This window comes from Petaurus breviceps, unplaced genomic scaffold, assembly GCF_028583685.1.
Source record: "Petaurus breviceps papuanus isolate PSGF00001 unplaced genomic scaffold, PetGlider_PUasm1.0 181, whole genome shotgun sequence".
Taxonomy (NCBI): Eukaryota; Metazoa; Chordata; class Mammalia; order Diprotodontia; family Petauridae; genus Petaurus; species Petaurus breviceps.
The window spans coordinates 14,963,827-14,989,061 of record NW_027185784.1 but is presented as its reverse complement, the minus strand read 5'-3'; the positions used below and the strand labels follow the sequence as shown (position 1 = coordinate 14,989,061).

The 25,235-nt window shown below is 41.8% G+C and overlaps 1 protein-coding gene across 2 annotated transcripts in view; it reads left to right on the top strand.

Moving 5' to 3' along the window:
• The window catches only part of PLXNA4 (plexin A4), a 780,904-nt gene that overhangs the window by 698,551 nt on the left and 57,118 nt on the right, over positions 1 to 25,235 (top strand). For both annotated transcript variants that reach the window (XM_069087251.1, XM_069087250.1), the window contains 4 exons: positions 4,873 to 5,015; positions 15,372 to 15,640; positions 19,687 to 19,753; positions 20,856 to 21,002. In XM_069087251.1, the coding sequence (XP_068943352.1) occupies positions 4,873 to 5,015; positions 15,372 to 15,640; positions 19,687 to 19,753; positions 20,856 to 21,002 (626 nt within the window). The remainder of the gene's footprint in view (positions 1 to 4,872; positions 5,016 to 15,371; positions 15,641 to 19,686; positions 19,754 to 20,855; positions 21,003 to 25,235) is intronic.

Below are 25,235 nucleotides of genomic sequence, written 5' to 3'. Positions count from 1 at the left end.
CCTTCCCCTCTCTGCATCCTTCAGCTGTCAACACAGCATCCGCCTTGTGGGACTGTTAATTACTGCCTTTTATTATATTTACGCTGCTTAAATTTTTTCTCCGCAATGTACTCTTCCCTCTAATTAGGTGTAGTGATTAGAATCTCTTTCATGTGTCGCTGGCACAGTGCTTTGAATGTTGAAGGCGCTTGGTGACTTAAAGGAAAGCTGCAGTCTGATAAAAAGAAAGCTTCTCCGACCCCCTACCCCCTTTTCCTTCTCCCCACCAGCTGAGTGACCCTACTGGGAGGGGGCGGCAGAGCTGGGGCACCGAGCAAGTGAAGATTCCCTTTGAGAAGTTTCAGAGGGAAAGAGAAATTAGCAGGCAGACAGAGAGTCACATTCCTGAGAGTTTATCAATAGAGGTGACCTGGCATGGAACTCAGTTCCTTCTGGGACCAAGGGAAAGCTAATGTGTGTATGTGTGCATGTATAACAGGAAGTAAGGCTGAGATAATATATACACATACACTCATAAATACATGCATACACATACACTTACATATAGGCACACATATACATATATACAAGTGTGTATATATGGGTTGTGAATAGATGATTTGCACCTGAGTCCTGCTTTAATGACATCACAGAATAAAGGTAATTCTCGTTCTCAAAATCTTTAGATATTTGATACATGTGTCTCTGCTCACATATGCTTCCATATTCCACATGTTGGCAATTTTTGTCAGTGTTAGCCGTGACTCCGTCAATGTAGGTTAAAACTACTCTGTACTATATGTGTGTGTGTGTGTGTGTGTGTGTGTGTGTGTGTGTGTAAGGGGGGAGAGGGATTGTGAGATGCCATGGCCCTGTGGCCAATCTCCAAACTTAGCTAAACTGGGCCTCAGACAAACCAGGTTGATAAAACCTGCTAAAACTTGCTTATGCCTTTTCTGGCGTAGCCTTTGAGAACCCAGTTACTTCCATTCCATGCTGAGAACCAAAAGTCAGATGACAATGGAGAATGTATGTGTGTACAGACAGACAGAGAGCTAGCTATGCACACACACATATAGGTACACACATATACACATATATTCATGTTATATGCATGTGTACGTGTGTGTTAGACACTTTTGTCTCAATAGAGAGTCTCTGCTACTTTATTGGCATAAAAATAGCATCTAAGGGATTCTGATTAAAGACTGATTATAGAAAGAGAGAACAATCACGGCAGGACAGCCAAACTGCTGTGCTGGGACCCATGTTGTATGAAAAGACATGGGGGGTCCCCCCAGCATATCTGGTGGATCCTCTAGAGCCTTCCTCATGGGGGAAGAGAGGCAACAGTTACATAGGATGGAAAAGTACAGAAGAGCGTGCAGTCTCAACTATTAGAGAGAATGTCCATGTCATAGAAGACACCAGACTTAGAGTTGGAAGAAATGTTGGGGCCATGTGACCCATCCCCTCCTTTTACACTTGAGAAAACTGAAGCTTGCCCTGGGCCACACAGCTATGCCTTTGTGTCGAGGCAGGATTCGATCTTGAACTTCCAACGTCTGAGTCCAGCACTCAATGCTCTATGCCATGACACATAAGTATGTATAGGCTAAATATATAGGAAGCAAGGTCTAGTGAATGGAGGGTCAGCCTGGGAGGTCACTAAGACCTCGGTTCAAGTTCTGCCTCTGACACAAGGCCATGTGACTCTGGATAAGTTACTTAACTTTTCAGTATAATTTTCTCCCCCCCCACACACACACACATACAACACCCCAGGCAACTTGATAAGACTATAAAATGCAAGGTAGTTGCTGATTTGCATTGGAAGAGGGATTTTCCTCATCAGGAGTCCTCTGTGTGTGTATGTATATACATGTACATAATCTCCAGCCTAGCCCTAGGTGTGAGGATCAACAAAGACCACATATGCAAAGCACTTTGCAAATCAGTGTAGAGAAGCAGCTGTCCTGCAATGTTGTCTTAATTGCAGGTGGCTCTGATGTCAAGTGACTTAACCCAGGTCTCATAACTAGGCTATGTCAGAGGCAGAATTTGAACCCAGACCAGTGCTCTAACCATTATGCAATACTGGGTCTCCTAGAAGACAAAGACTAGACCTGTGATTTCATTGGTCTAGGGAACTACCAGAAAAAGAAACTGGCCCCCTATACAGGTCCTCACATGCTCTAAAATCTATAGCCTCAGAAAATTGTCAAGGGGTACTGAGAAGTAAGTGATCTGTCCACAGTCACACAGTCAGGGGCGTCACTGGGACCCAGGTCACCCTGGCTCCAAAGCCAGCTTTCCAGCCCTGATACTGCATTGCCTCTCCCATTTCTCCTTTACTACGTAATATACCGTATGTAAAATCTATACATGTGGGTCAGTTCCTCTAAAACAGTTGTGTCAAACTCAAATAGAAATGAAAGACCACTAAACCATGCACAAGGATCCCTGTGGGCACACACTGACTTAGAAAACCGCATATTAATATTATCCTTGTTCTGTTGTGTTTGTGTTTATTTGTTGTACTTATTCATTTTGGTTCCGCTGCACTTGGGAGTGTTGCAGCTGCTTTGTGTGTGATGCATCTGTTCTAAAAGGTAGAGCTATGGACCCTTTAGGATGGGATTCATTCACTCCCTGCTGCACCATCTCATCACAATCATCACAACCATCCCCTTTTCCATGAGAGACAGACAGAGAAAAGTGCCCGACCTGGAGTCAGGAGGGGTCTGAGTTCCCAGCCTGAGTCTGACCCCTCTCCATGCACCCTTAATCTCATCCCCTCCAGTCTTCTCTGTCAGATTGCCCCTACTCTGGCTTTTTCCCTGATGCCTACAAACACCTACGTTCCCTGTGTCCTTAATAAACCCTCATTTAATCTTGCAGTCCCTGTTATGTATTGACCTATCTCTCCCCACCACTACACAACATTCAGCATTCAGTTTAGTCATTTTTTCAGTCATGACTGACCCTTTGTGACCCGATTTGGGGTTTTCTTGGCAAAGTTACTAGAGTGCTTTGCCATTTCCTTCTCTGACGCGTTTTACAAATGAGGAAACTGAGGCAAACAGGGTTAAGTGACTTGCTCAGGGTCATACAGCTAGTAATTGGCTGAGGTAGGATTTGAACTCAGGAAGATGAGTCTTCCTGATCACAGGCCCAGCACTCTATCCACTGTACTACCTAGCTGTCCTCTACCACTGCGCACTCCAGCTAAACACCCTGAGAATGACATCTACACTGAATTCTTTCACTTCTTATTTCTCACTTCCTCCCCTTCTGCAGTCTTTCTTCTAACCTCATCAATTCAACTGAAACTTCTCTCTCCAAAGTCACCAATGATGCCTTATTTGCTAAATCTGCATGCCTTTTCTCATTCTTCATCCTTGCATTCTCCTCAGCCTTTGGCAATATAAACTATCCTCTTTCCCTGGATAGTACCTCCCCCGCTACATTTTTTCTGACATTCCTCCTATCTGACCACCTTTCAGTCTATTTTTCTTGGTCTTCATCCAGGTCATATCCACTAATTGTGGGTGTCCCCTAAGGCTTTGCCATAGGCCCTTTTCTCTTTTCCTTATATCTACTATCTTATTTAATGATCTCATCAACTCCCAAGAGGCTCAACTATGATCTCTAAGCAGATGACTCCTCTCTCTCTCTCTCTCTCTCTCTCTCTCTCTCTCCATATGCATACATATATAATATATGCGTATATCCATCTATAGATATATAGGTATAGACAGATATCCAGCCCTAATCTCCCACATCACCAGCTGCCTCCTAGGCATTTTGAAATGGATGTCCCATAGGCATCTTAAATTCAACTTGTCTAAAACAAAACCCATTATCTTTCCCCCCAAACCCTTCCTTCTTCTGAACTACCTTCCTACTGTGAAGACCACTGACATCCTCCCAGTCACCCCACCTTATGACATTGGCATCCTCATCAACACCTGCCTCAAATTCGTCTCACATATCCAATCTCAGTTTCCTCATCTATAAAAGAAAGATCATAATATTTGTATTACTTATTTCAGAGGGTTATTATGGGACATGAACTTTATAAACCTTAAAGTACTATATAAATGTGACTTGTTAACATTTTCAGTTTGGCGATCTTGCTTATGCAGCCTCTGGAATTGTCTTGTGCCATGAGGAAGACTTTTCTGAAATCCTTCGTGATACCCCTCATTGTGGTCACTCAGACACTCAGTCAATAAACATTTCTTAAGCATCTTCTCTGTGCCAGGCACTGTGTTAATCTCTTCTGCCTCCATTTTTTAACTGTAAAATGTTATAATAATAGCATCTATCTTACAGGTTTATTATTAAAATAAAACTGGATTATATTTGTAAAATGACATATCTGGTAACATTTGCAAAAGATAGTCCTTATTCTCAGGGAATATACAGTCTAATAAGGGTGGCAATGTGCCAAAAAAATATGTGCAAACAAGATAGATAGAGATATACCGGATAAACTAGAGATAATCATTAGCTACTCTACACCATTCATCTATTATATCCATTTTAGGGTCTAGGTTTAAACCTGGGGTTCTTAACCTGGGGTCCATGATTTTTAAAATATTTTGATTCCTATATTTCATTGTAGTTGTTTTCCTTTGAAAACCCATATATTTATACTATTATGTGCATTTAAAATAATAATTCTGGGAAGGAGTCCATTGGTTTCACCAGACTTCCTAAGGGGTCTATAATACACCAAAAAAGGTTAAGAATCCCAGCTTTAAGAGGTATGAGTTTTAACTCATCCCACAGCACTTCCAAAGGGACCACACCATGGTCATTGGAGTTCTACCTCTAAGTAATTCCCTCCACCCCCAGCAGTCTCCTTGTGGTTTTCCCTTATCCCAGCTTTTGCTGAGCTACAAACAGACATCCATGAGCTGACGAGTGACCTGGATGGAGCTGGAATTCCCTTCTTGGACTATCGGACGTACACCATGCGAGTGTTATTTCCTGGCATAGAAGATCACCCTGTTCTTCGGGACCTTGAGGTGAGCAATAGTATGCCTGTACTCCCCTGGTCATTGATTCATTGAATGTTTCTCCTGGAATGGGTTTTCAAGAGCCTTCCTTATTATAGATGAAGAGAAGAGAGTCTAGATGGAAGCGAAAGACTGAGATCTATAAGGGATCTCAGAAGCCATCTAGTCCAACCTTTACAGATGAAGAAACAGAGGCCCAGAGAAGTTGCCCAAGCTCACATAGGTAGTAAGTGACAGAAATGAATTTTCAACCTGGGATCTCTGATTCTAATATTAGCATTCTTTCCACTATATCATATTTAGAAGAAAAAGCACTAATCTCTAAATCCTAGGGCCTAAGTTTGAATCCAAACTCTGCCATTTACTACCTATGTAACCTTGAACAAGTCATTTAAACTCAATGGTGCTATTTTTTCATCTGTAAAAATGAGAGTGGGAAAAGGCAAGGGGAGTGGTTTCAGATAAACATGGCAAGACCATATGAAATGATGCAAAGGCAAGTGAGAAGAACCAGGAGATGGTTGTGCACAGTAACAGAAATGTTGTAATGATGTCATACAAGAGTAATGTTGTAATGATGATCGACTGTGAAAGGCTTTGCTACTTTGATCACTACACCAATCCAAAACAATTCCAAAGGACTCATGATGGAAAAAAATGCTATGCACCTACAAAGACAGACCTGATGAACTTGGATGCAAAATGAAGTATAATTTTCTCATTTTATTTTTCTTGCTTTTTAAAAAAAATTGTGACCAATATGGAATTATATTTTGCATGATTTCATATGTATAATTGACGTCATATGGGAGATTGGGAGAGAGGCAGAGAATTTGAAGCTCAAAATTAAAAAGAAAAGAAGGTAAAAAATAAATTAAAAAAATATATATATATATTTAAAGCAATTGGGGTCAAGTAACTTGCTCAAGGTTACACAGCCAGTTCTTTCTGGGTGTGGTGCTAAGTATCTGAGCCTGGATTCGATCCCCAGGTCATCCCAACACTGGGGCCGGTGCTCTTACTCTCTGTGCTACCTGGCCACCCCAATTTTAAAATATTTTTAAGAAATAAAATGAAAGGAAAAAACTGAAGGGTTGCAGTAGATGGTCTCTATGGTCATCCCTTCCAATTCTAAATCTGTATTAAATAACAGTGACAGTAATAATACTAACAGCATCTATATAGCACTTAAAGATTTTCAAAGCACTTTAAAAATTTTATCTCATGCTATTCTAATGACAAACCTGTAAGACAGATGTTATTATTACCATCATTTTACAGATAAGAACACTGAGGCAGACTTCAATGACTTTCCTAGGGTCACATAGCTAGTACGTGTTTGAAGCTGGATTTGAACTCAGGTCTTCCTGAGTTAGATATGTGGGGTGAATTTGAAGATGTGAGCCTGGGTAACTTGGAGTATGGTGGTGCCCTTCCCAATTTGAGACCCATCAGTCTGTGCCACCTACCTGTCTGTATAACCTAAAGTCCCACATTTAGTATAAATGCCATAAGGCATCTTGACCAAATGATAGGCTTGAACCCAAGAAGCCCAGACCTAGATGTGTAGAGGCTAAATAAGGAGCAGAGGGATGTGGAAAGAATTGCATACTTGTTATTTGATTAATCTAGGAAAGGGAGGAAAACTGGAGGATGCAAGTATATCACTGTTTGTAAATGGAGAAACAGTTTTAAAATTTAGAAGGTGAGATGATCTGGGTTTGAATCCCAGAGCCAACACTTATTAGTTATATGACTCTAGGAAAATCACTTCCTTTCTCTGTACCTAAGACTCCTCATCTATAAACTGGGCATTTTTGAATTATCTCCATCCCAGAGCCATTGTGAGGAAATTCCTTTACTTGCGAAAAAGCACACTATCAATGGGAATTGTTATTGCTACAACTAAGGACAATATTTTATATAGCTCTGTATCCCAGATACTACCATCCCACGCTAGGTGCTTTCTCTATAGTAAATGAATGAAGGAATGGGTGAATTGACTTAGAGATAGAAATGGAAAATAGACACGCACCAACAAACACAAGCTGTTATGTGTTTCAGTGGTCAGAAGGCACATCTGTCTGGAATTGGTAGTGTATGTGTCTAGACAAGGAAATAGAACCTGGGGTGCCAAGGGCATGGCTGAGAGGTGCCTGAGACACATATGTCTACCACTTCTCAGTATATGTACCTTTTCCCCCTTTTTCTGTCTTCTCCTCTTCTTTCCTCACACTGCCTGTCACATAGTAGGTGCTATATAAATACTTATTTCCTTCTACTTCCCTTCCCTCCTCCCCCTTCTCCTCATTTCACAGCTTGCTTTTCCCCCTTTTTCATTTTTTACATTCTCCTTTTGATGGTTCATATCTGTCAGTGGACATGAGTTCCAAAAGTAGAAGGTCTGTTTCATTTTTGTTTCTGTGCCCATGCCCAGCACCCTTGTACGTAGCAGGCACTTAATAAGTTGTTGTTGATGTAAAACGAAATCTTGGCATAGTAGAGAGAAAGGCCTAGCAGAGTGGAGAGAAGACTTGATTTAGAGTCAAAAGGCCTGGGTTCAAGAGAGTCTATACTCTGCATGTCATCTCCATGGCTGTCCATTCCCTAACCTATAAAAAGGGGATAACAATTTCACAACTCACAGAACTATTGTAAGTAGTCACTAAAGATCTCATCTCAAGGATGACCCTCCCATGGAGATCCCAGACCTTGAACTTCCCCATAGTGGCTATTCTGTCATACTGTAACTGTCTCCAAAAGGAAGGGGCCATCCATGAGTATACCCAAGCCATGGATAAAACTGTTAGCACAAAGTCAAGCTCTGATCCCCAGGATGTTGTCCTGGAGACAACAAGTTGAAAACAAACCCCAAATGACTAGCCTTTCAGTTTTCCCATTTAACTGGTTATGAGTCCACTTAACGATACATTGTTTGATCCTTCTATCCTGCATACAAGGAAGAATCTACACATATTTGCAGGTGTTTGGATCATACTTACTATCATCCTTATAAACGCTCTTGATGCATTGGGATTCTTAGAAGATTCTGGAAGATTAGGATACATATATGGAGAATTCTGATGCTGGAATTGTGGTAATGGTTTGGCCAACCTGTATATAGCAAGTCATTCAGCCATTCATTTGACAGATATGCACTCTGTATATATCATAATTGTAAAATGCTAGCTACACACACACACACACACACACACACACACACACACACACACCCTACCTGCCCTGCCTACCCAGACCATATACCCTAGTCCTTGTCCTATAAATTGTATCACCATCATTTCCCTATGTGGCCTGTTTCTTCCCTGTCTGGCATCTTCAATTTACTATTGAACATCTTAAATTCAAAATACCCAATGGTGAACTCATTGTCTTTCCCCAAAACCTCTCCCCTCTTCCTAACTTCCCTATTACAATTGAGGGCTTCTCTACTCTCCCAGTAAGCCAAATTCTCAACCCAGGTGTCATCCTTGACTCCTTAGTCTCACCCCCATATACAATCTGTGGCCAAATCTTGAGATTTCTATCTTTGAAATATTTGTCCTATTTGCCCCTTTCTTTCCTCCCATGCTGCCTGGTACAAACCCTCCTCACCTCATGCCTAATTGTAATAGCTCTATGGTTGGTCTCCTTGCCACAAATGTCTCCCCCCTCCACTCTATTCTCTACTCAGCTGTCAAATTGATCCTCCTACAGCAAAGTTCTGAATGTCAATTCCCCTATTCAATAAACTTCAGTGGCTCTCTATTACCTCTGGGATCAAATATAAACCATCTGTTTGGCATTCAAAGCCCTTCATAACCTATTCCCAGCCCTCCTTACTTCCTTTCTTCTTATAACTTATTCACCCCCACATATTCTTTGATCCAATGACACTGGCCTCCTAAAAGTTCCTTGAATAAAACCCATTATCTCCTGATTGTGGATATTTTCCCAATGATTGTCCCCCAAACCCAAAATTCTCTCTCTTCATTCCTGCCTCTGGCTTCCCTGATTTTCTTTAAGTCTCAGATAAAATACCACCTTTTGCAAGAAGTCTTTTCCACACCCCCTTAATGTTAGTCCTTCTCTCAATTGATTATTAACCAGTATATATCTTCTGTGTACATAGTTGTCTGCATGTGGTTTCCCCCCATTAGTGAATTCCTTGAGATCAATGACTATTTTTTGCCTTTCTTTGCCCCATGCACAGGGCCTTGAACATCCTAAGCACTTAATAAATGGCTACTGACTGTCTTAATCAGGATTTTTCTTTTCATTCGTTTGTGTGTTTATTGATTACTTGATTTACTTTGCTCTCTGGACCTTTCCCTGAAAGAGAGACTTTCTATCAGGTCATTTGTCCACAAAGGAGTTAAAATAAAATCTACCCCAATTCAGCTCCTCTTTGCCTTAGTAAGGAACCACAAGATGGCTAATTGTCAAGAAAAGACTCTGTCTGGAGAAGGTTATGTGGCCTTCTAGTTTCCAATAAACTTGCTAATTAATTGCTTGCAGACATGAGCAGAAATAAACTTTTGCTGCTGCACATTAGCCTGAGGTGATGTGAGATTCAGCATTCTAGCGAGGGAGCTTTGAATCACACTTTCCTTGTTTTTTTTCCACATACCTCCTAAGTTCCACCCTATTGACTTTCTGGAGACAGAAATATTCCAAAAGGGCAGCAGAGTGGTCTGGAGCTCAACCTTTTCTCATTCATGACAAACCCATGAACTCACTAGTTGTATGCCTTGGACTTAGGTGGAGTATGTAGGGGAATAGAGTGGAAGCTCCCCATTTGTGTGCTGTCTTTCCTTTCTTTTTTTCCTCCATACCTATTTATCCACTCATCTGTTCATCTGTATATCTACACCTTCATGCCCAGTTCTTATCCAGCCTCCCAGAATCTCACAATAGTGAGAGGCATATTTGGACTGGAAGTTGGAAGAGAGCTCTTAGAGGTTGACTAGTCTAAATCATCTCTGAACAAATTCTCTCTACAACATCTTTTGACAAGTTAGAGTTGGGGTTCTTCACCCTTTAGGGGTTATAGAGCCCTCTGGCAGTCTGCTGAAGCCTATGGATTCCTTCTCTCAATCATGTTTTTAAATGTTTAAAATAAAATACATAGGATTTCAAAGAAAATCAGTTATATTGAAATATAATTCTCAATATATATATGTATGTGTATATACATATATGTGTGTGTATGTGTGTAAATCTATGTATCCTGGGTCAAGAGCCCTGAGTTAGAAGGATGGGCAGAATCTAATAAAATGGAAATTCATGCAAATAAGTGTAAAGTCCAACACTCTAGTTTATAACAAAAATAAAACCCATTCATCTTTGCTTCTCCAGTGACCATAAACCCACTTTTGCCCTGGAGTGGAACTGTTCTGATTGGTGAATAAGTGAGTCAAATTCATTTAGCCCATGATTTCTAACTCCAGTCTTCCTGACCATGATACCCATTTTATCTAGTTGTCCATTGCAGACATCTCCAATTCCCCCAATGTGCTTTCACTTGCTCCTACCACTTTCTACCTTTTACTCTAGAAGCAGTAATAAAAGTAGTTCTTCTATTAGTTCTGAAAAGGATATGACAGTCTTCTATCTTTTGGCTCTATTCAACATTGCTGTGAGTCCCCAGCTCCATACTCCCATCCGTGATCACCTCTCCCTTTTCTGTGTTGTCTACCCTTATTAGAATGTAACTGCTTAAAGTCAGGAACTGCCTCACTTTGTGTTGGTTTCTACAGTGACTGATCTATAGTAGGCACTTAATAAATTTGTTTTCATGCATTCACTACCTCCTGATTTCACTTTTGAACAACTTAGATTGTTGAGTTTTTTTTTCACATATCGAGTCCAAATATGCCTCTCCCTATTGTTCCTAGCTTTGATCTCCAGGGGCAAGCAGAATGTCTAATCTCTCTTCAGTGTGACAGCCCTTCAGATACTTGTTCTCCGTGTCCTTTTTGAATCTTCTCTACCTTTGGCTGAATATCCCTTGTTCTTTCAAATGCTCCTTATATGATATGGTCTTAAGTGCCCTCTCCATCCTCTTCTCTCTCCTCCTGTTTGTCAGTATACCTATCAAAATGTGGTGCCCAGAACTAAATGATACTGTAGATGTGGTCTGATAAGGACAAAATGCAGCAGAGCTATGACCTTCCTTTTTCTAGATTTTATTCTTCTATTGATTCAACCTAACATCACATTAACTTTTTATTCAGTTGTCGTGTTACATTATTCAATTCAAACAGTATTATTAAGCGCTTATTTTGTTCAAGGCATCTTGCGGTTCCCCCACCCCCCCAAAAAAAACCAAACTTAAGAGGTTTTTCTTTTTTTGTTTTTGTTTTTACACCAACCATTTTCTTGCTTGGTCTTCTCTTTACTATATTTGTATAGTTTATTTTTTGAACCTAAATGGAGGACTTGACATTTATCCGTAATTAAGCATTCTCTTATTAACCTCTACCCATTACTCCAACCTGATAATATTTTTTGGGATCCAGACTCTGTCTTCCAGCATATCAGTTTCAATTTTATGTCATTCTTAGATTTAATAAGCATTTCAGACTATGCCTTCATGCAATTGACTGGGAAAAAAATGTCTAATAGAGCAGAGTCAAGGATATATGTCTGGAGTACAACACTGGAAACCTCCCTCTAGGTCAACATTGATTCATTAATTGGTTCAAATCATTCAACCATAATCATGCCAGGGGTGCAGTACTTAAAACTTGATCTAATGTTTTTCCTCTATTACTTTAGATACAAGGATCCCAAATGAGCAAGGATATTCCTTCTTCATTTTAAAACCAGCCTTTTTCTTTAGGTGAATCCCCTTCCATAGAAGAGTATAGACTTCAGGACCTTAGAGAAAAGACTTCATTTTGCAGATAAAGAAACTGAGGCATGGAAACTTAGGTGACTTGCCCACAATGGCAGAGATAGTAAATAGCAAAGTCAGGATTTGAACTCAGGTTTTTCTGATTCCTATGTCCAATGAGTTTGATGTGGGAGGAACTATTTCAGAAGAAGGGAGTCAGGACTCAATCTGAGCCTGTTCCCAGGTTCTATAAATAGTTACAGCTCTAGGAAATTTGGTGCGAGATTTTTAGGAGTGAGCCAGATAGATAGCAAGAGAGACAGGTAAGTAGGTGGTTAGGTTCAAACCTGAGACTTACAGATACATCAAGGTCACTGTGTTTCCCATGCTTTTGTTTTCCCTTTCCTCTCCTGGCTACCTAAAGTTAATAGCATCAGCTCCTATGGTAAGGGGGAACCAATGAGGGCCAGCAGAAGGGAAGCAGATGGTAGACCTGGACTCCTTTCCTGGAACTCTGGTAGACACCTTGAGGTTGGCCTCTAGAGTCTGGGGTTACAGAAGTAGGGACTGGTGAGACCAGGATGGAGGTAAAGGGTTGGGGAGGGAAGATTATAGACAAGAATCAAAGGGTATTTATTGGTGGAGTTTTGGAAAATGGGGAGCCCCAGCACTATTTGTAAGTGTCCAACTTAGCTCTGATATCTTCCATTGCCTCCTTCCAGAGGACTTGCTTTACTTTCAGCTTTTAAAAATCCAAAGGAAATGAAAGATGAACAGGTACAGAGAAGAGGGCATGGAGAGGGTCACTATCCTGGCTGCTCTTAGGCTTCCAGACTGTGGGAGCTGGAAGGAATGATCAGAGGCTTTTCCCAAGAAAATTACAAATATACTCATCAAATGCCATGGCTTCTTAATCCTAGACAACATCACTGTGACCCAGTGGATGGCGAGCTAGACCAGGTATAGAGACACCTGAGGCCATAGTCATAGGATCATATGTTAAGAGCTTATAGGGACCTGGGGCTATCTCTAGTACAACCCCTCATTTATAGATGAAGAAACAGAGGCCCAGGAAGTTTAAATAATTTGCCCAAGACCACAGAGATAGTGAGTGTCTAAAGTGGGTCTGAATCCATATCTTCCTTACTCCAGGTCCAGTACTCACTCCCCTACCAAGATGCCTCTCATCTCAAAGCCACTGAAGCCATCTTCATTGACCTTGGGTAAATGTAGTCTTCTCTCCTTTCAGTGTTGATCAGTGTTTAATCCGGAAAGTTTCCTTGGTCTAAAATAGAAAGGGACCTTAGACAGTCTAACCCTCATTTTAAAGATGAGGGAACTGGGATCTAGGAAAGTTAATAACTTGCCCAGAATAATTTAAGTATTGTCAGAGGGAGGATTTGAACCCAAGTATCAGATTTGAATCTAGTATAGAATGTTATAACTGGAAGGAAGCTTAGAGAGCATCACATCTGATGCCCTCTTTTTTGTTATTAAATATTTAATGTTTTTCCAATTATATGTAAAAATTTTTAACATTATTTTTAAATTTTGAGTTCCAAATTCTTTCTGTCCTTCCCTCCACTCCTCCCCAATTGAGAAGACAAGCAATTTGAAATTGATTATGCAAGTACAGTCATGCAGAACATATTTTCATATTAATCATGTTGTGAAAGAAAACAGACAGAAAAATAAAGAAAGTTTTAAAAAGTGTGCTTTGATCTGCATTCAGACTCCATCAATTCTTTCTCTGGGGTAGCTGGCATTTGTCATTATGAATCCTTTGAAATTGTCTTGAATTGTATTGCTGAGAATAATTAAGTCATTCACAGTTGATCCTTGCACGTTATTGCTGTTACTGTGTACATTGTTCTCCTGGTTCTGCTCATTTCATTTTCCATCAGTTCATGTAAGTCTTTCCAAGTTTTTCTGAAAGCATCCTGCTCATCATTTCTTATAGCACAATAGTATTCCATCAGTCATATGCCACAACTTGTTCAGCCATTCTCCAATTGATGGGCACTCCCTTAATTTCTAGTTCTTTGCCAGCACAAAAAGAGCTGATAAAAATCTAAATAGGCCTATAGTTTTCTTTCTCTGTTTTTGCTCTTCCTGGGTTAGGTATCAGCACCATATTTGTCTCATAAAAGGAATTTGGTAGGATTCCTTTCTCTATTTGTCCAAATAGTTTATATGGTATTAAAATTAGTTGTTCTTTAAATGTTTGGTAAAATTCACTTGTGAATCCATCTGTTCCTGATGATTTTTTAGTTAATTGATGTTTTGTTCAATTTCTTTTTTCCAAGGAAGGATTAAGCATTCTGTTCTGATCCCCTCATTTTACAGATGAAGTAACTGAAGCCCAGAGAAGTTATATGCCTTACCTAATGTCACACAACTATTTCAAGGCAGAGCCAGGACCAGAACCTCTTGTCTTGACACCCAGTATGGTGTTCTGCTGCAGCCAGCCTAGTGTAGTGATTGTCAAATTGGAGATGCTTATCCAGCATCCATGTGCCCCTAGGAGACCAAAACTTGCCCAAAAAAAGCTCTGGCAATCTTTTATGTACTGGGAGCCTTCTTGGAGTGATTCTGGCATGAGTGGTAATGGCGAATCACATGGCATTTGAATTGAACACTCATGTGTATCATCTGGGGCATCTAAATGGCACAGTTGATAGAGGGCTGAACCTGGAGTCAGGAAGACCTGAGTTCAAATCCAGCCTCAGATACTTACTGTGTGACCCTGGGTAGATCACTTGCCCCCTGTTTGCCTCAATTTCCTCCACTGTAGAATGGGGATAATCATAGCATCTGCCTCCCAGAGTTGTTGTGAGGCCTCAAATGTGATAATATCAAATACTTAGCACAACGCTGGACACATGGTAATCACTATATAAATATTAGCTGTTGTCATCATCGCCACTAATATTATTACTATTTTTTCTATGCTAGTTACTCTGCTCGTTGCCAGGGATCTGAATACTAAAAGCAAGCAGCTTCTTCCCTAATGAAGCTTACCTTCTGTGGGAATGATAAGGCGTATAAAGACAAATATAGGCTAGGTGCCACAGTAAAGAGAGTGCTAGGCCTGGAGTCAGGAAGACCTGAATTCAAATCTGGTCTCAGACACTTATTAGCTGTGTGACCCTGGGCAAGTCACCTAACCTTCTTTGCCTCAGTTTCCTCATCTGTAAAATCAGTTGGAGAAGGAAATGGCAAACGACTCCAGTATCTTTGCCAAAAAACTCCAAATGGGGTCATGAAGAGTCAGACAGGATGGAAATGACTGAACAACAACAATAAAAATACACAAAATAACACAAAGTAATTCAAATGTCAGAGAGGACTAACAGCTGGAATGCCAGGTGGTGGCAGTGGCATCTTTCCAGAAATGGCCACATCTACACAACACCACAACCTGTCATGTTCATGCCCAGTGCTCTGATTGAGCATGGCAGTGATGACCATGATAGGTGAATGATGTGTCTCACAGGTGCATGACTCATCCTTCTCTTTTCTCTCTCTAGGTACCAGGTTACCGGCAAGAGCGTGTGGAGAAGGGCCTGAAGCTTTTTGCCCAGCTCATCAACAACAAAGTGTTTCTGCTGTCCTTCATCCGAACCCTGGAGTCCCAGAGGAGCTTCTCCATGCGGGACCGGGGCAACGTGGCCTCCCTCATCATGACGGTCCTGCAGAGCAAGCTGGAGTATGCCACGGATGTGCTGAAGCAGCTGTTGGCTGATCTCATCGACAAGAACCTGGAGAGCAAAAACCACCCCAAACTACTACTCAGAAGGTGAAGGGTGCGGGGAGGGAAATAACCAGAGTGGGGCTGGGGGGATGGTCACTACCCCAACCTAGACCCCACCAAGCCTTCTGGGATGACTTCACCTATAACCTACCTAGGGGCAGTAGACTGGAACAGATTCCTTATGGGCTCATTTTGAATATCTCCACTCAGACAGTATGTAATTCCCTGTCTCATTATTAAGCATGTTTGCTGCGAAAGCTCTGGTCATGGAGACAGAAGGTCTGAATTCAAGGTCAAGGTACAACAGTTATTAACTTAGTGCCAGTGTGACCCTGGGTAAGTCAATTGCTAAGCCTCAGTTTCCTCATCACTAAAATGGGAACAATGATACTTGCAAAGAGAGCATTTTGAAAACCTTAAAGTATGCTATGGAATGTAGTGTTTTTCCTCCCTTTTGTTTTTATTCATCTCTTTTTCATTTCATTTTTTTTAAAGCAATTGGCATTAAGTAACTTGCTCAAGGTTACACGGCCAGTTATTTCTGGGTGTGGTGCTGAGTATCTGAGCCCAGATTTGATCCCTAGGTCATCCCAACACTGGAGCTGGTGCTCTTATCCACTGAGCCACCTGGCCGCCCCTAAGCAATTGGGGTTAAATAACTTGCTCAAGGTTACACGGCCAAGTGTTTCTGGGTGGGTGCTAAGTGTCTGAGCCCGGGATTCGATCTCCAGGTCATCCCGACGCTGGAGCCAGTGCTGTTACTCGCTGTGCTACCTGGCCGCCCCTTTTTCATTTCATTTTGTGTCCTTTGCCTATCCTCTGACACCATTGAACTTTTAGTCTCAAATTCTCCTTTTTGTAGAACCTTGACATTTTAGATCCTCAGAGGACCTTCTTTGGTCACCATCAATGACTTAGAGCAGAAAGGAATCTTAGAGACAGTTGCTGTTCATTTGTTTCAGCCACTCTAACTCTTTGTGACCCCAACTGGGATTTTTTTGGAGAAAGATGCTGGAGTGGTTGTAATTTCCTTCTCCAGTTCTTTTTACAGATGAAGAAAGCAAGGCAAAGAAGGTTAAGTGACTTGCCCAGGGCCACACAGCTAGTAAGCATCTGAGGCCAGATTGGAACTCAGATCCTACTGATTCCAGGCCTCATGTTCTAGCCACTGCACCCTCTAGCTGCCCCACTTAAAGTTTATCTAGTATAATTATTTCATCTTACAAATTAGGGAACTGAAGTCCAAAGAAAAATTAACCCAAGATCAAACAGCAAGTAAGTTGTAGGGTCAAGATTTAAGCTCAGCTCCTCCAACTCCAAATCTAATGTTCTTCTCAGTCAAGAATCTACAGTATTTTTAAACATTCTCGAGAAGGAGATGCCCCATGAACCTTTGATCACCCACCCCTTTCTCATATCCAAGAAATTCTGGTTCACATTGGATTTAAACCCTTTCCATTGCAACTTTTTCAACAGTCCTGAAAGCAAGCTTCTTGAGGTCAGGAACTGTGTCCTTTTCCATCTTTTTTTTTTAATTCAGCATATAACACAGATCCTTACACACAGTGGGTATGTTATTAAATGTTTGTTAAATTGAATTAGCCTGCACTTTACCATCTAGCTGGAAACTGCACATATGAGTAAAAGTGAAGTTGGGTGAGATAACAGGCTAAAACAGGTGCTCATTTCCTATGGTTCCTACCACATCTGAAATGATCATAATTTGACCACTGGTTTACCTTTGCTGTGACACCAGGCACCCCTGAAGATAGTGTTAATGTTTTCCCTTCAGCCTCCTTCTCTCCAGCTCAGACCATCTGTACTCCTTTCATTTCTACCCTTCCTTAATTCCTATTTCAAATCAGCCAACAAGAAAGTGTTAATCTCATATTTTATTATAACAGTCACTAACGTTTGTATTGTAAGACTTCAAAGTTGGCACAGACCTTTGCATATGGCATCTCATTTGATTCCCCACAAACAAACCTGTGAGATAGATGCTGTTGTTATCCTCATTTCACAAAGGAAGACATTGAGTCACAGAGAGGTTGAGAGATTTGCTCCAGATGTCACCTAGCTAGTGTCTGAGGCAAGATTCAAACTCAGGTCTTCCTGACTCTACATCCATCATGAGTTACCAGGACACCTAGTTGCCTCTGACTTACATCTTCCAGTCTACTTAATTAATGCCCTTTTATCTCTGCCCCTCCGTTAATACATCCAGGTTTTCTTCTTGGTTTAGAAAACAGGTTGGGATCTCAGACAAGATTCACTTAAAGATCTTGCTGCAATGGGCAAAACCTTGCTTAGCATCAGGAAGCAGACATGAATTGGGACAATCACACTAATTTGGGAGGAGAAACAGAGGAGAGAGTTTGCACAAGAGATTGTTTTGATTTCTGTTTTACTTTCGCCAAATGGCCACCCACTGCCATAATTCTAGGGTTGCCACTGCCTAGCCAAGCTCCCACTATCAGTTTTCCCATGTCGTCTCTCTCCGCATCTGTGTATCTCTCACTTTCATTGACAGCTCGCTTTCCTCCAACGCCTTCTCTGCTTCCGACTTTGCTGAGGCTTGTTTTCCTTCTTTTTCCTGGCCCTGTCTCTAATCCCACTTTTTCCAATTCTTCCCTGCTATTTTCTCCATCTCTGCTCCCAAATGCCCTCCGTTCATTCTGGTATCTTGGCATTTTCTCTTGGCCAATGCTCCTTTAAAATGCCCATGGACATATATGGACTTGGTCATCTCTGCCTGGTGCTTCCCATGAGCATAGCTGAGGTCTGAGTTCTGTCCATGCCAATTGGAATCAATGGAAGTAGAGGCCTCTTGGAGTCAGAAGACCTATGTTCAAACCCTGGTTTAGCAACTTTTCATCTGAGTAACCTTGGGCAAGTCTCTTCACTTTTTCAGGCCTTGGTTTCTCTCTCTGAAAAACAAGAAAGCTAATTGCCTTCTAAGACTCCTTCCAGATCTACATCTATGGGCCTATGATCTTATGAGAATGAAACCAGTGTTGCGCCTTTTGCCTTTGGGAATCAGCACAAAAAACATCAATGAGTTGAAGCTAAAGCACGAGAGATTTGGATTAGGCTTAGAAGAGCATTTTCTGATCATGGAAATAGTCCAACCCTTAAATGGGTTTCTTAAGAGAGGTTCTGATATAGCCATCTATGGAAATCCCTCAACATTTTTTCTCTGTCCAGAGATTGTTCAGGTTTGGCATTGCCTTGGTGTGAAAGGGTAGATTAAATGATCTTTCAGTATCACTACAAGCCCTGGGAGTCTTTGAAGTGAAGCCATAACTTAGCTTTTAGGGCGAGTCTTTACCCTCATCCCAACCAAAGGCCAGACTGTTACTTCATGCTGTCCTTTATTCTGTCAAAAGGATATAGAAAGACTAGTAATGATCTGTTGCATCATCCACCCTCCCAATTTTCATTCTTTTTCCCCAAAAAAGAGAAAACCCATGCTATCCCTCATACCCCATCAATGCTCCACTTTGCAGCATGCCCCAGTCCTGTGGAAAGAAGTTGGACACACAGAGATGGAATTTGTACGGGTATTAGAGTCACAGGGTTTGCATTAAGGCTATATAACAGAGGTGTCAAACATGCAACCATTGGGCCACATGCAGAGTTGCAGCCCAAATATGATTGAAACATAATTGGAAAATATTTAACAAATCAAAGAAAAATACAATAAGACATAGATAATATTATATTTTAAAGCTAAGTCAGTATGCAGTCATCAAGAATTCTTATTTGTGGATTAATAGACCCCACTTCTATTTGAATCTGACACCCTTGGCAATGACCTCAGTCATAAGGACCTGGAGAGCAATGCTACCTCTTTAATAATGTGTGACCTTGTGCAAGTCACTTGACTTCTTTGTCCCTCAGTTTCATCCTCTGCAAAATGGGGAGGGGAATATTAGATTTAGCGCCCTATGAGATTCCATCCAGCTCTAAATCTGTGATGGCATGAAAATCATAAACTGACCAGTTTCTTTCTCTATGGTTCCAGCAAGACTAACCAAATGCCTTTTCCTTTTGCCTTGCTCTGACTTATTTTCCCCGGGGCTGGGACATAGGACGGAGTCAGTGGCTGAGAAGATGTTAACCAACTGGTTCACTTTCCTTCTGTACAAGTTCCTGAAGGTAAGGGGGGCAGGCATCCAGAGTATTTCATGAGAGATCCTAATGTTTCCTGCCTTTGTGCGTGGTCTTCTCCATTCTCTCTCATCACTGCCCCACTTCCTCCAGCCCATCCCTATTTTCCAACCCCATGCCCACTATGGCCCAGCTCTTACCAGGAAAGGCACAGACCTCCTTTTGACACAAAGGGCATCTACCCCTGAACACCCCAGAGAAGAAAGCCCTCAGAGGCTCATAGCAATTATTCTTAAAGGGTGAGTCATAAGTCATAACCTGTTCATGTGCCCTAAGTTTCACTAGGTGTGCCCCAAATTATATGGAACTCAGGTTCGCATTGCCAAGTACATGAGTGATCCCTCAGTGTGCTGATTCAGGGGAAAAAAGGTTTTATAACTTTTCTAAAGATAGAAGACAGAAGAGAGAAAGAGGGAGATAGAAAAACACAGTCATTGTCTCCTAGCTGCTTTCATACTTGGAGAGAAGAAAGGTCATGACTGTGAATCCTAGGACTATATTCCCATTTTCAGCTAAAAGCAGCACTTCCAATGTTCTCCTTTCTCTTTTCCTCCTCCTCCTCCTTCTCTTCCCTTCCCAACACCCTCTACTACTTCTCTCCCACCTCAGTCCTAACATGAGACTGATAAGGGCCACAAGCAGGTACAAAGAGTCAATATGTTGGCAGCAGATCCGCTAATGATGTGGCAGGTGGATGCCAACCATTTGTCTGCCGACCATTAACACCAGTGACACTATAGGGAAAGGCCTCGGGGATGAGGGACCCAGAAAAGGGGTAGAGAGGGGACAAGGGAAGAGGAGAGAGGAATATAGAAGAAAGAGAACATTAAGGACATGGATGGGGAAGGTGGGGCAAGGACAGTAGTGAAGGTACAAATCAGAACAGGTAAGTAGTGAAAGGAGAAGGAATTATAAGAGGAAAGCAATGGAGGTAAGAGCAGGAAAAAGAGAGAGAATTCCAGTAGCAATATCCGCTTGACTGAAGGGGGGAGTCAGGCACAGCCAGCAGATACAAGATTCTAGACCATGCATTCATTGCCTGAAGTGCATGCAGCACCTCCAGTCATCACAACAACCCTCTCTTCCATAGGAATGTGCCGGGGAACCCCTCTTCTCCTTGTTCTGTGCCATCAAGCAGCAGATGGAGAAGGGTCCCATCGATGCCATCACTGGGGAAGCCCGATACTCCTTGAGTGAGGACAAGCTTATCAGACAGCAGATTGACTACAAGACTCTGGTAAGCGTCTGCAGGAAACTTCCCCAACCTCAGACTACCTGATGATTGTCTCCATTTGGTAATGTCAGATAGAGTATGGGTTAGGTCAAGCAGGGTCAGAGTCAAAGGATCATACACTTAGAGTTGGAAGTGGCCTTAGAGATTATCTGCTCTTGCTCTGTCAATTTACAGATGGAGAAACTGAGGCCCAATGACTTATAATGACTTTTCAAGGCTATGTATGTATTAAAGTGTAGAACTAGAATTTGAACCCAGATCCAAGGGACAAATTGTAGATGAAGAAGTCAAGGAGGTAACTAATAAAAAAGCCCATCATGTCCCTGGACCCACCGACTCTTTATTGTGTGTGTGTGTGTGTGTGTGTGTGTTTTCCCACTGACTCTTTAAAGAGGAGGCTCATAGTATCATAGCTCTGGAGGTGACTTCTAATGTCTTGACGTAGAAGGGAGCTCAGTTGTTATGAAATTCAACTTCCTTAATTTACAGATGAGGAACTGAGGTCAAGGGATATAAGTGATTTGACCAGGGTGACACAGTTAGCAAGGATTTGAGTTCAGATTTGAATTCAGGTCTTCCTAACTGAAAATGCAGTCATCTCTAGTCCATAAGAGATCAGTTGGGAGTGGGCACAGTGTAAGAGTGGGGAAGGGTGTCATGCAAGGGAAGTCACTGAAGCAAGAACTTGTGATTTGCAGTCTTATGTTTTTTCCAGACACAAAAGTGACTAGAGCAACAGACATGTGAAGTGCTTTCTCTGTCTGTGTCTGTCTGTCTGTCTCCTTTTGAAGTCAATATCCCAGTCATACACACCTAGGGTATTTCTGCAGAAAGATGATGACTATAGTTTATCTCCTGTTCCTACCTACTCATAGACCAGGTCATCATCATTTCTGTGTATAGGGAGAAGAAGGAGGAAGAATTAGAAAAGGAAAACGAGACTAAATTTTAAAAAAGAGGGAGAAATAATCCTTAGAGGGAGAGGGAGAAAGAGGGGGAGACAAAGAGGGGAGGGAAAGAGAGAGAGAGAGAGAGAGAGAGAGATGAAAGGAAGTGAGGAAAAGAAGGCAGAGGTTCAGCCTAACAGACACCCTCCCATCCCCCCCCTTTTAAAGTAGGAGCTCCTAAAGTCTCTTCTTTAGCAGACAGTGACTGTGAGGAAGCAGTGGCCTTATTCACATGCTGCTGCTTTGAATCCTCATCAGCCAAGCCAATCCCTGTAAATCTGTTAAGATGCCTATCGGGATTCATGGGGCTCTCTGAAGATGGGGGTGGGAAAAGCTGATTAGGATTCAAAGCAGCAGCATGTGAATAAGGCCACTGCTTCCTCACAGTCACTGTCTGCTAAAGAAGAGACTTTAGGAGCTCCTATTTAAAAAGGGGTGGGGGAAACCTTCCAAAAATAGAGACCTGAATAGATTTCTTAATGAGACAGAACTACTGTTTAAGTGTGTCTCCTGTCTGTTCTTGTTCATTCTCTCTCTCTGTCTCTCTCTGTCTCTGTCTCTGTCTCTCTCTGTCTCTCTCTCTCTCTCTCTCTCTCTCTCTCTCTCTGTCTCTCTCTCTCTCTCCCCCACCCCCATCCAGTGAAATGACTAATATTAATGTTTTGTCTCTAAATGGTGATACATTTCCTTTCTGGAGAAATACCATTGTTAGACTATCAAGTCCAGTGTCAGACTCTGTACCATACAAAGGACATGAAAAATCTGAGTATGTCAGGGGAGCCAATGAAGCTCATAGGAGCAGATATTTGGACCTGGAAGGAACCTAGAAGTCATACAGTTCAGCCCCCAAATTTCTACAGATGAGGAAACAGATCCCAGAGACTCACCCAAGTTAAGTGACAGTGGCAAAAGCCACTGGGCTCTCTGACTCCAAATTCAGCCTTCTTTCAACTGAACCATGAAGAAAGGTGACATTAATTGAAATGGAGAGGTCTAGAAGGGCAATTTAAATCAGTGGGAAAATATTAGTGTATTGAGTGTGGGGTGCACCTCCATCTCCAGTGAAGAGAGAGAAAATGCCCTTAGATGGCATCAGAAAGAATTTATACAAACCTTCCAGAATGAAGGTTTTAGTTCCAAGGAAGATAGCCAGAAAATCTGGAAGTCACTGCTTTAGTCAAGTAGCCTAAGATGGTTTGAAGACAGACTTGCCCAAGACATGAAGCAGGACTGTGCAAGAAGGAGACCACAAGTCATGCATATCCATCAGCATCATTACTTATAAGCCACACATCTTAAATATTTGCTGGTCGAATGGATAGATCTTCAGTGGAAGCAGAGACAGATTAGAAGGGATCCTTCCAGTCCTGCAATTTCAAGGTGTTTATAAATTAGGGATCTCCTCTAGTCCTTTATGAACTGTTTCTAGACAGATATGCCTCTCCACTGGGCACTATAGCAGGCTATCATTGACCTCAGAGCAGTAAGAGCACCATCTTTCTTGCTAAGCAGATGGATTGCTTAACATCCCTCTGGGACACTACACCTTCAGGAATCCCCATTGTGCTATCCAGAACCAAGGCAAAGTTTTGATGTGGTTCTATGTAGGACAGAAGAGAGGCTGGACTCCCATTTCTAGGCTTCCATCCATTGCTTTCAGTCAAGATCTCAGTGAGAATTCATAATCCTGCTGAAGTTGACAAAGTGTTTTCCTCACTACATTCACTAATCCAGATCTTGTGACTTTGAAAGCAGCCATGCCCAGGAGCATACAGAAATCAGGTTTCAGTAGGCATAGGGTCATAGACTCAGAGCTGGAATGGCCCTTGGTAGAGCCTAACTAATCTAACTTCCCTCATTTTGCAAATGAGAAAACCAATGCCGAGGTTATTCATGTAGAAATAAAAAGAGCCCAGATCCTCTTCCAAGGCCAGTCTTGCACCCCAGTGCTTCAAGTTTGAGAAAAGAGCTTGGAAATTTGGGAGGGGAGTGGGCATCATGGAGAAGGCATCTTTTCAGGGTTTAAGGAGCCTTCTGCCAAGCGAGCCAAGTCTTACAGAATGAACACATGGTCCTGAGCTCTTTCCCTCATCATTTTCAGGACAAGGATTTAGTTTTATAGTTTTTAAGAGGTTTCTGTGTATGTATGTATGTGTGTGTTTTCCTCTTTCTTAATGTAATAAGCATGTTACCACATGAGCTCAGTGCAACAGTCTGGTTACTAATGAAAGGCAGACATCAAGGAATTGAGGTCTTAATTGCCACCAAATGCAGGACTGTTAATATTGTCTGGCTCTAAAACCCAGATGTGGCACTTGGGAAATAGCTATTGGGGCTAGTGAAAGTTCAGAAAAGCTAAGGAAAAGGGAGGAAAGCTCAGGTAGCAGAGACCGAATGAGGCCAAGCCCAAAGAAACAGCCTCCTGGGCCCGCTCTGGCATTCACCATGGCTCAGCCTGTTCCCAGAGAGCCATTGGCTCTAAGTATCTTAACCTCAGTCATCTCTGACACAAGTAGGTTGCCAACAGCATAATGATTTCTGAGTTTCCGAGAAGTAAGAGAGCAAACCCTAGATGCAGGATTGGAGCACCCTGGTAACTGAAGAGAAAACAACGTGAAGATTCAGTCATTCGGGATCTTTTCATGTGCTCATAAACTGGTTTCAAAGAGAAGTTGAGTCAGATAATGACCTGTATCCATACACAGAACTAGTCATGGACAGATCTAGAAATAGAGCTCAGATAGCCTGATCCTGCATTTTTAAAGGGCATCTTTTATTTTTAAAGAGCGCGCTAAGTACTTTATAGATTTTTCACATGCTGATCAGACAGAAAAGGGGGGGGAGGGAAGGAAGCCAAAAAGTCCTAAAAAAAAAAGCTAATGCTTGAGAAAAATTTTGAACAAAGAGTGAAATTTCCTAATTTGTGTGAGGTCCTACTTATATGTTGTTGTTGTCATCACCAAATCAAAGAGTGGCTTAGCTAGGGGTGGTGAACCATGAATATATGCATTCCCAAGTGTGTGTTTGTGTATATGTGCTCGCTCTCTCCATATTCCACAAACTTGGATTTCAGTCTTAAATGGAAAAATCAGGATTTTAATGAGGTATGTCCTGGCAGGAATTTGGGCAGCCAGCTCAGTAAGTGAAATTTTCAAAAGAAAGGGAGAGACAGATAAAGTGAGAGGGGGTTGGAGACAGATGGGTAGAAACAGAAACAAAAAGACTTATGGAGGGAGGAAGGAAAAGAAGGAAGGAAGGAAGGAAGGAAGGAAGGAAGGAAGGAAGGAAG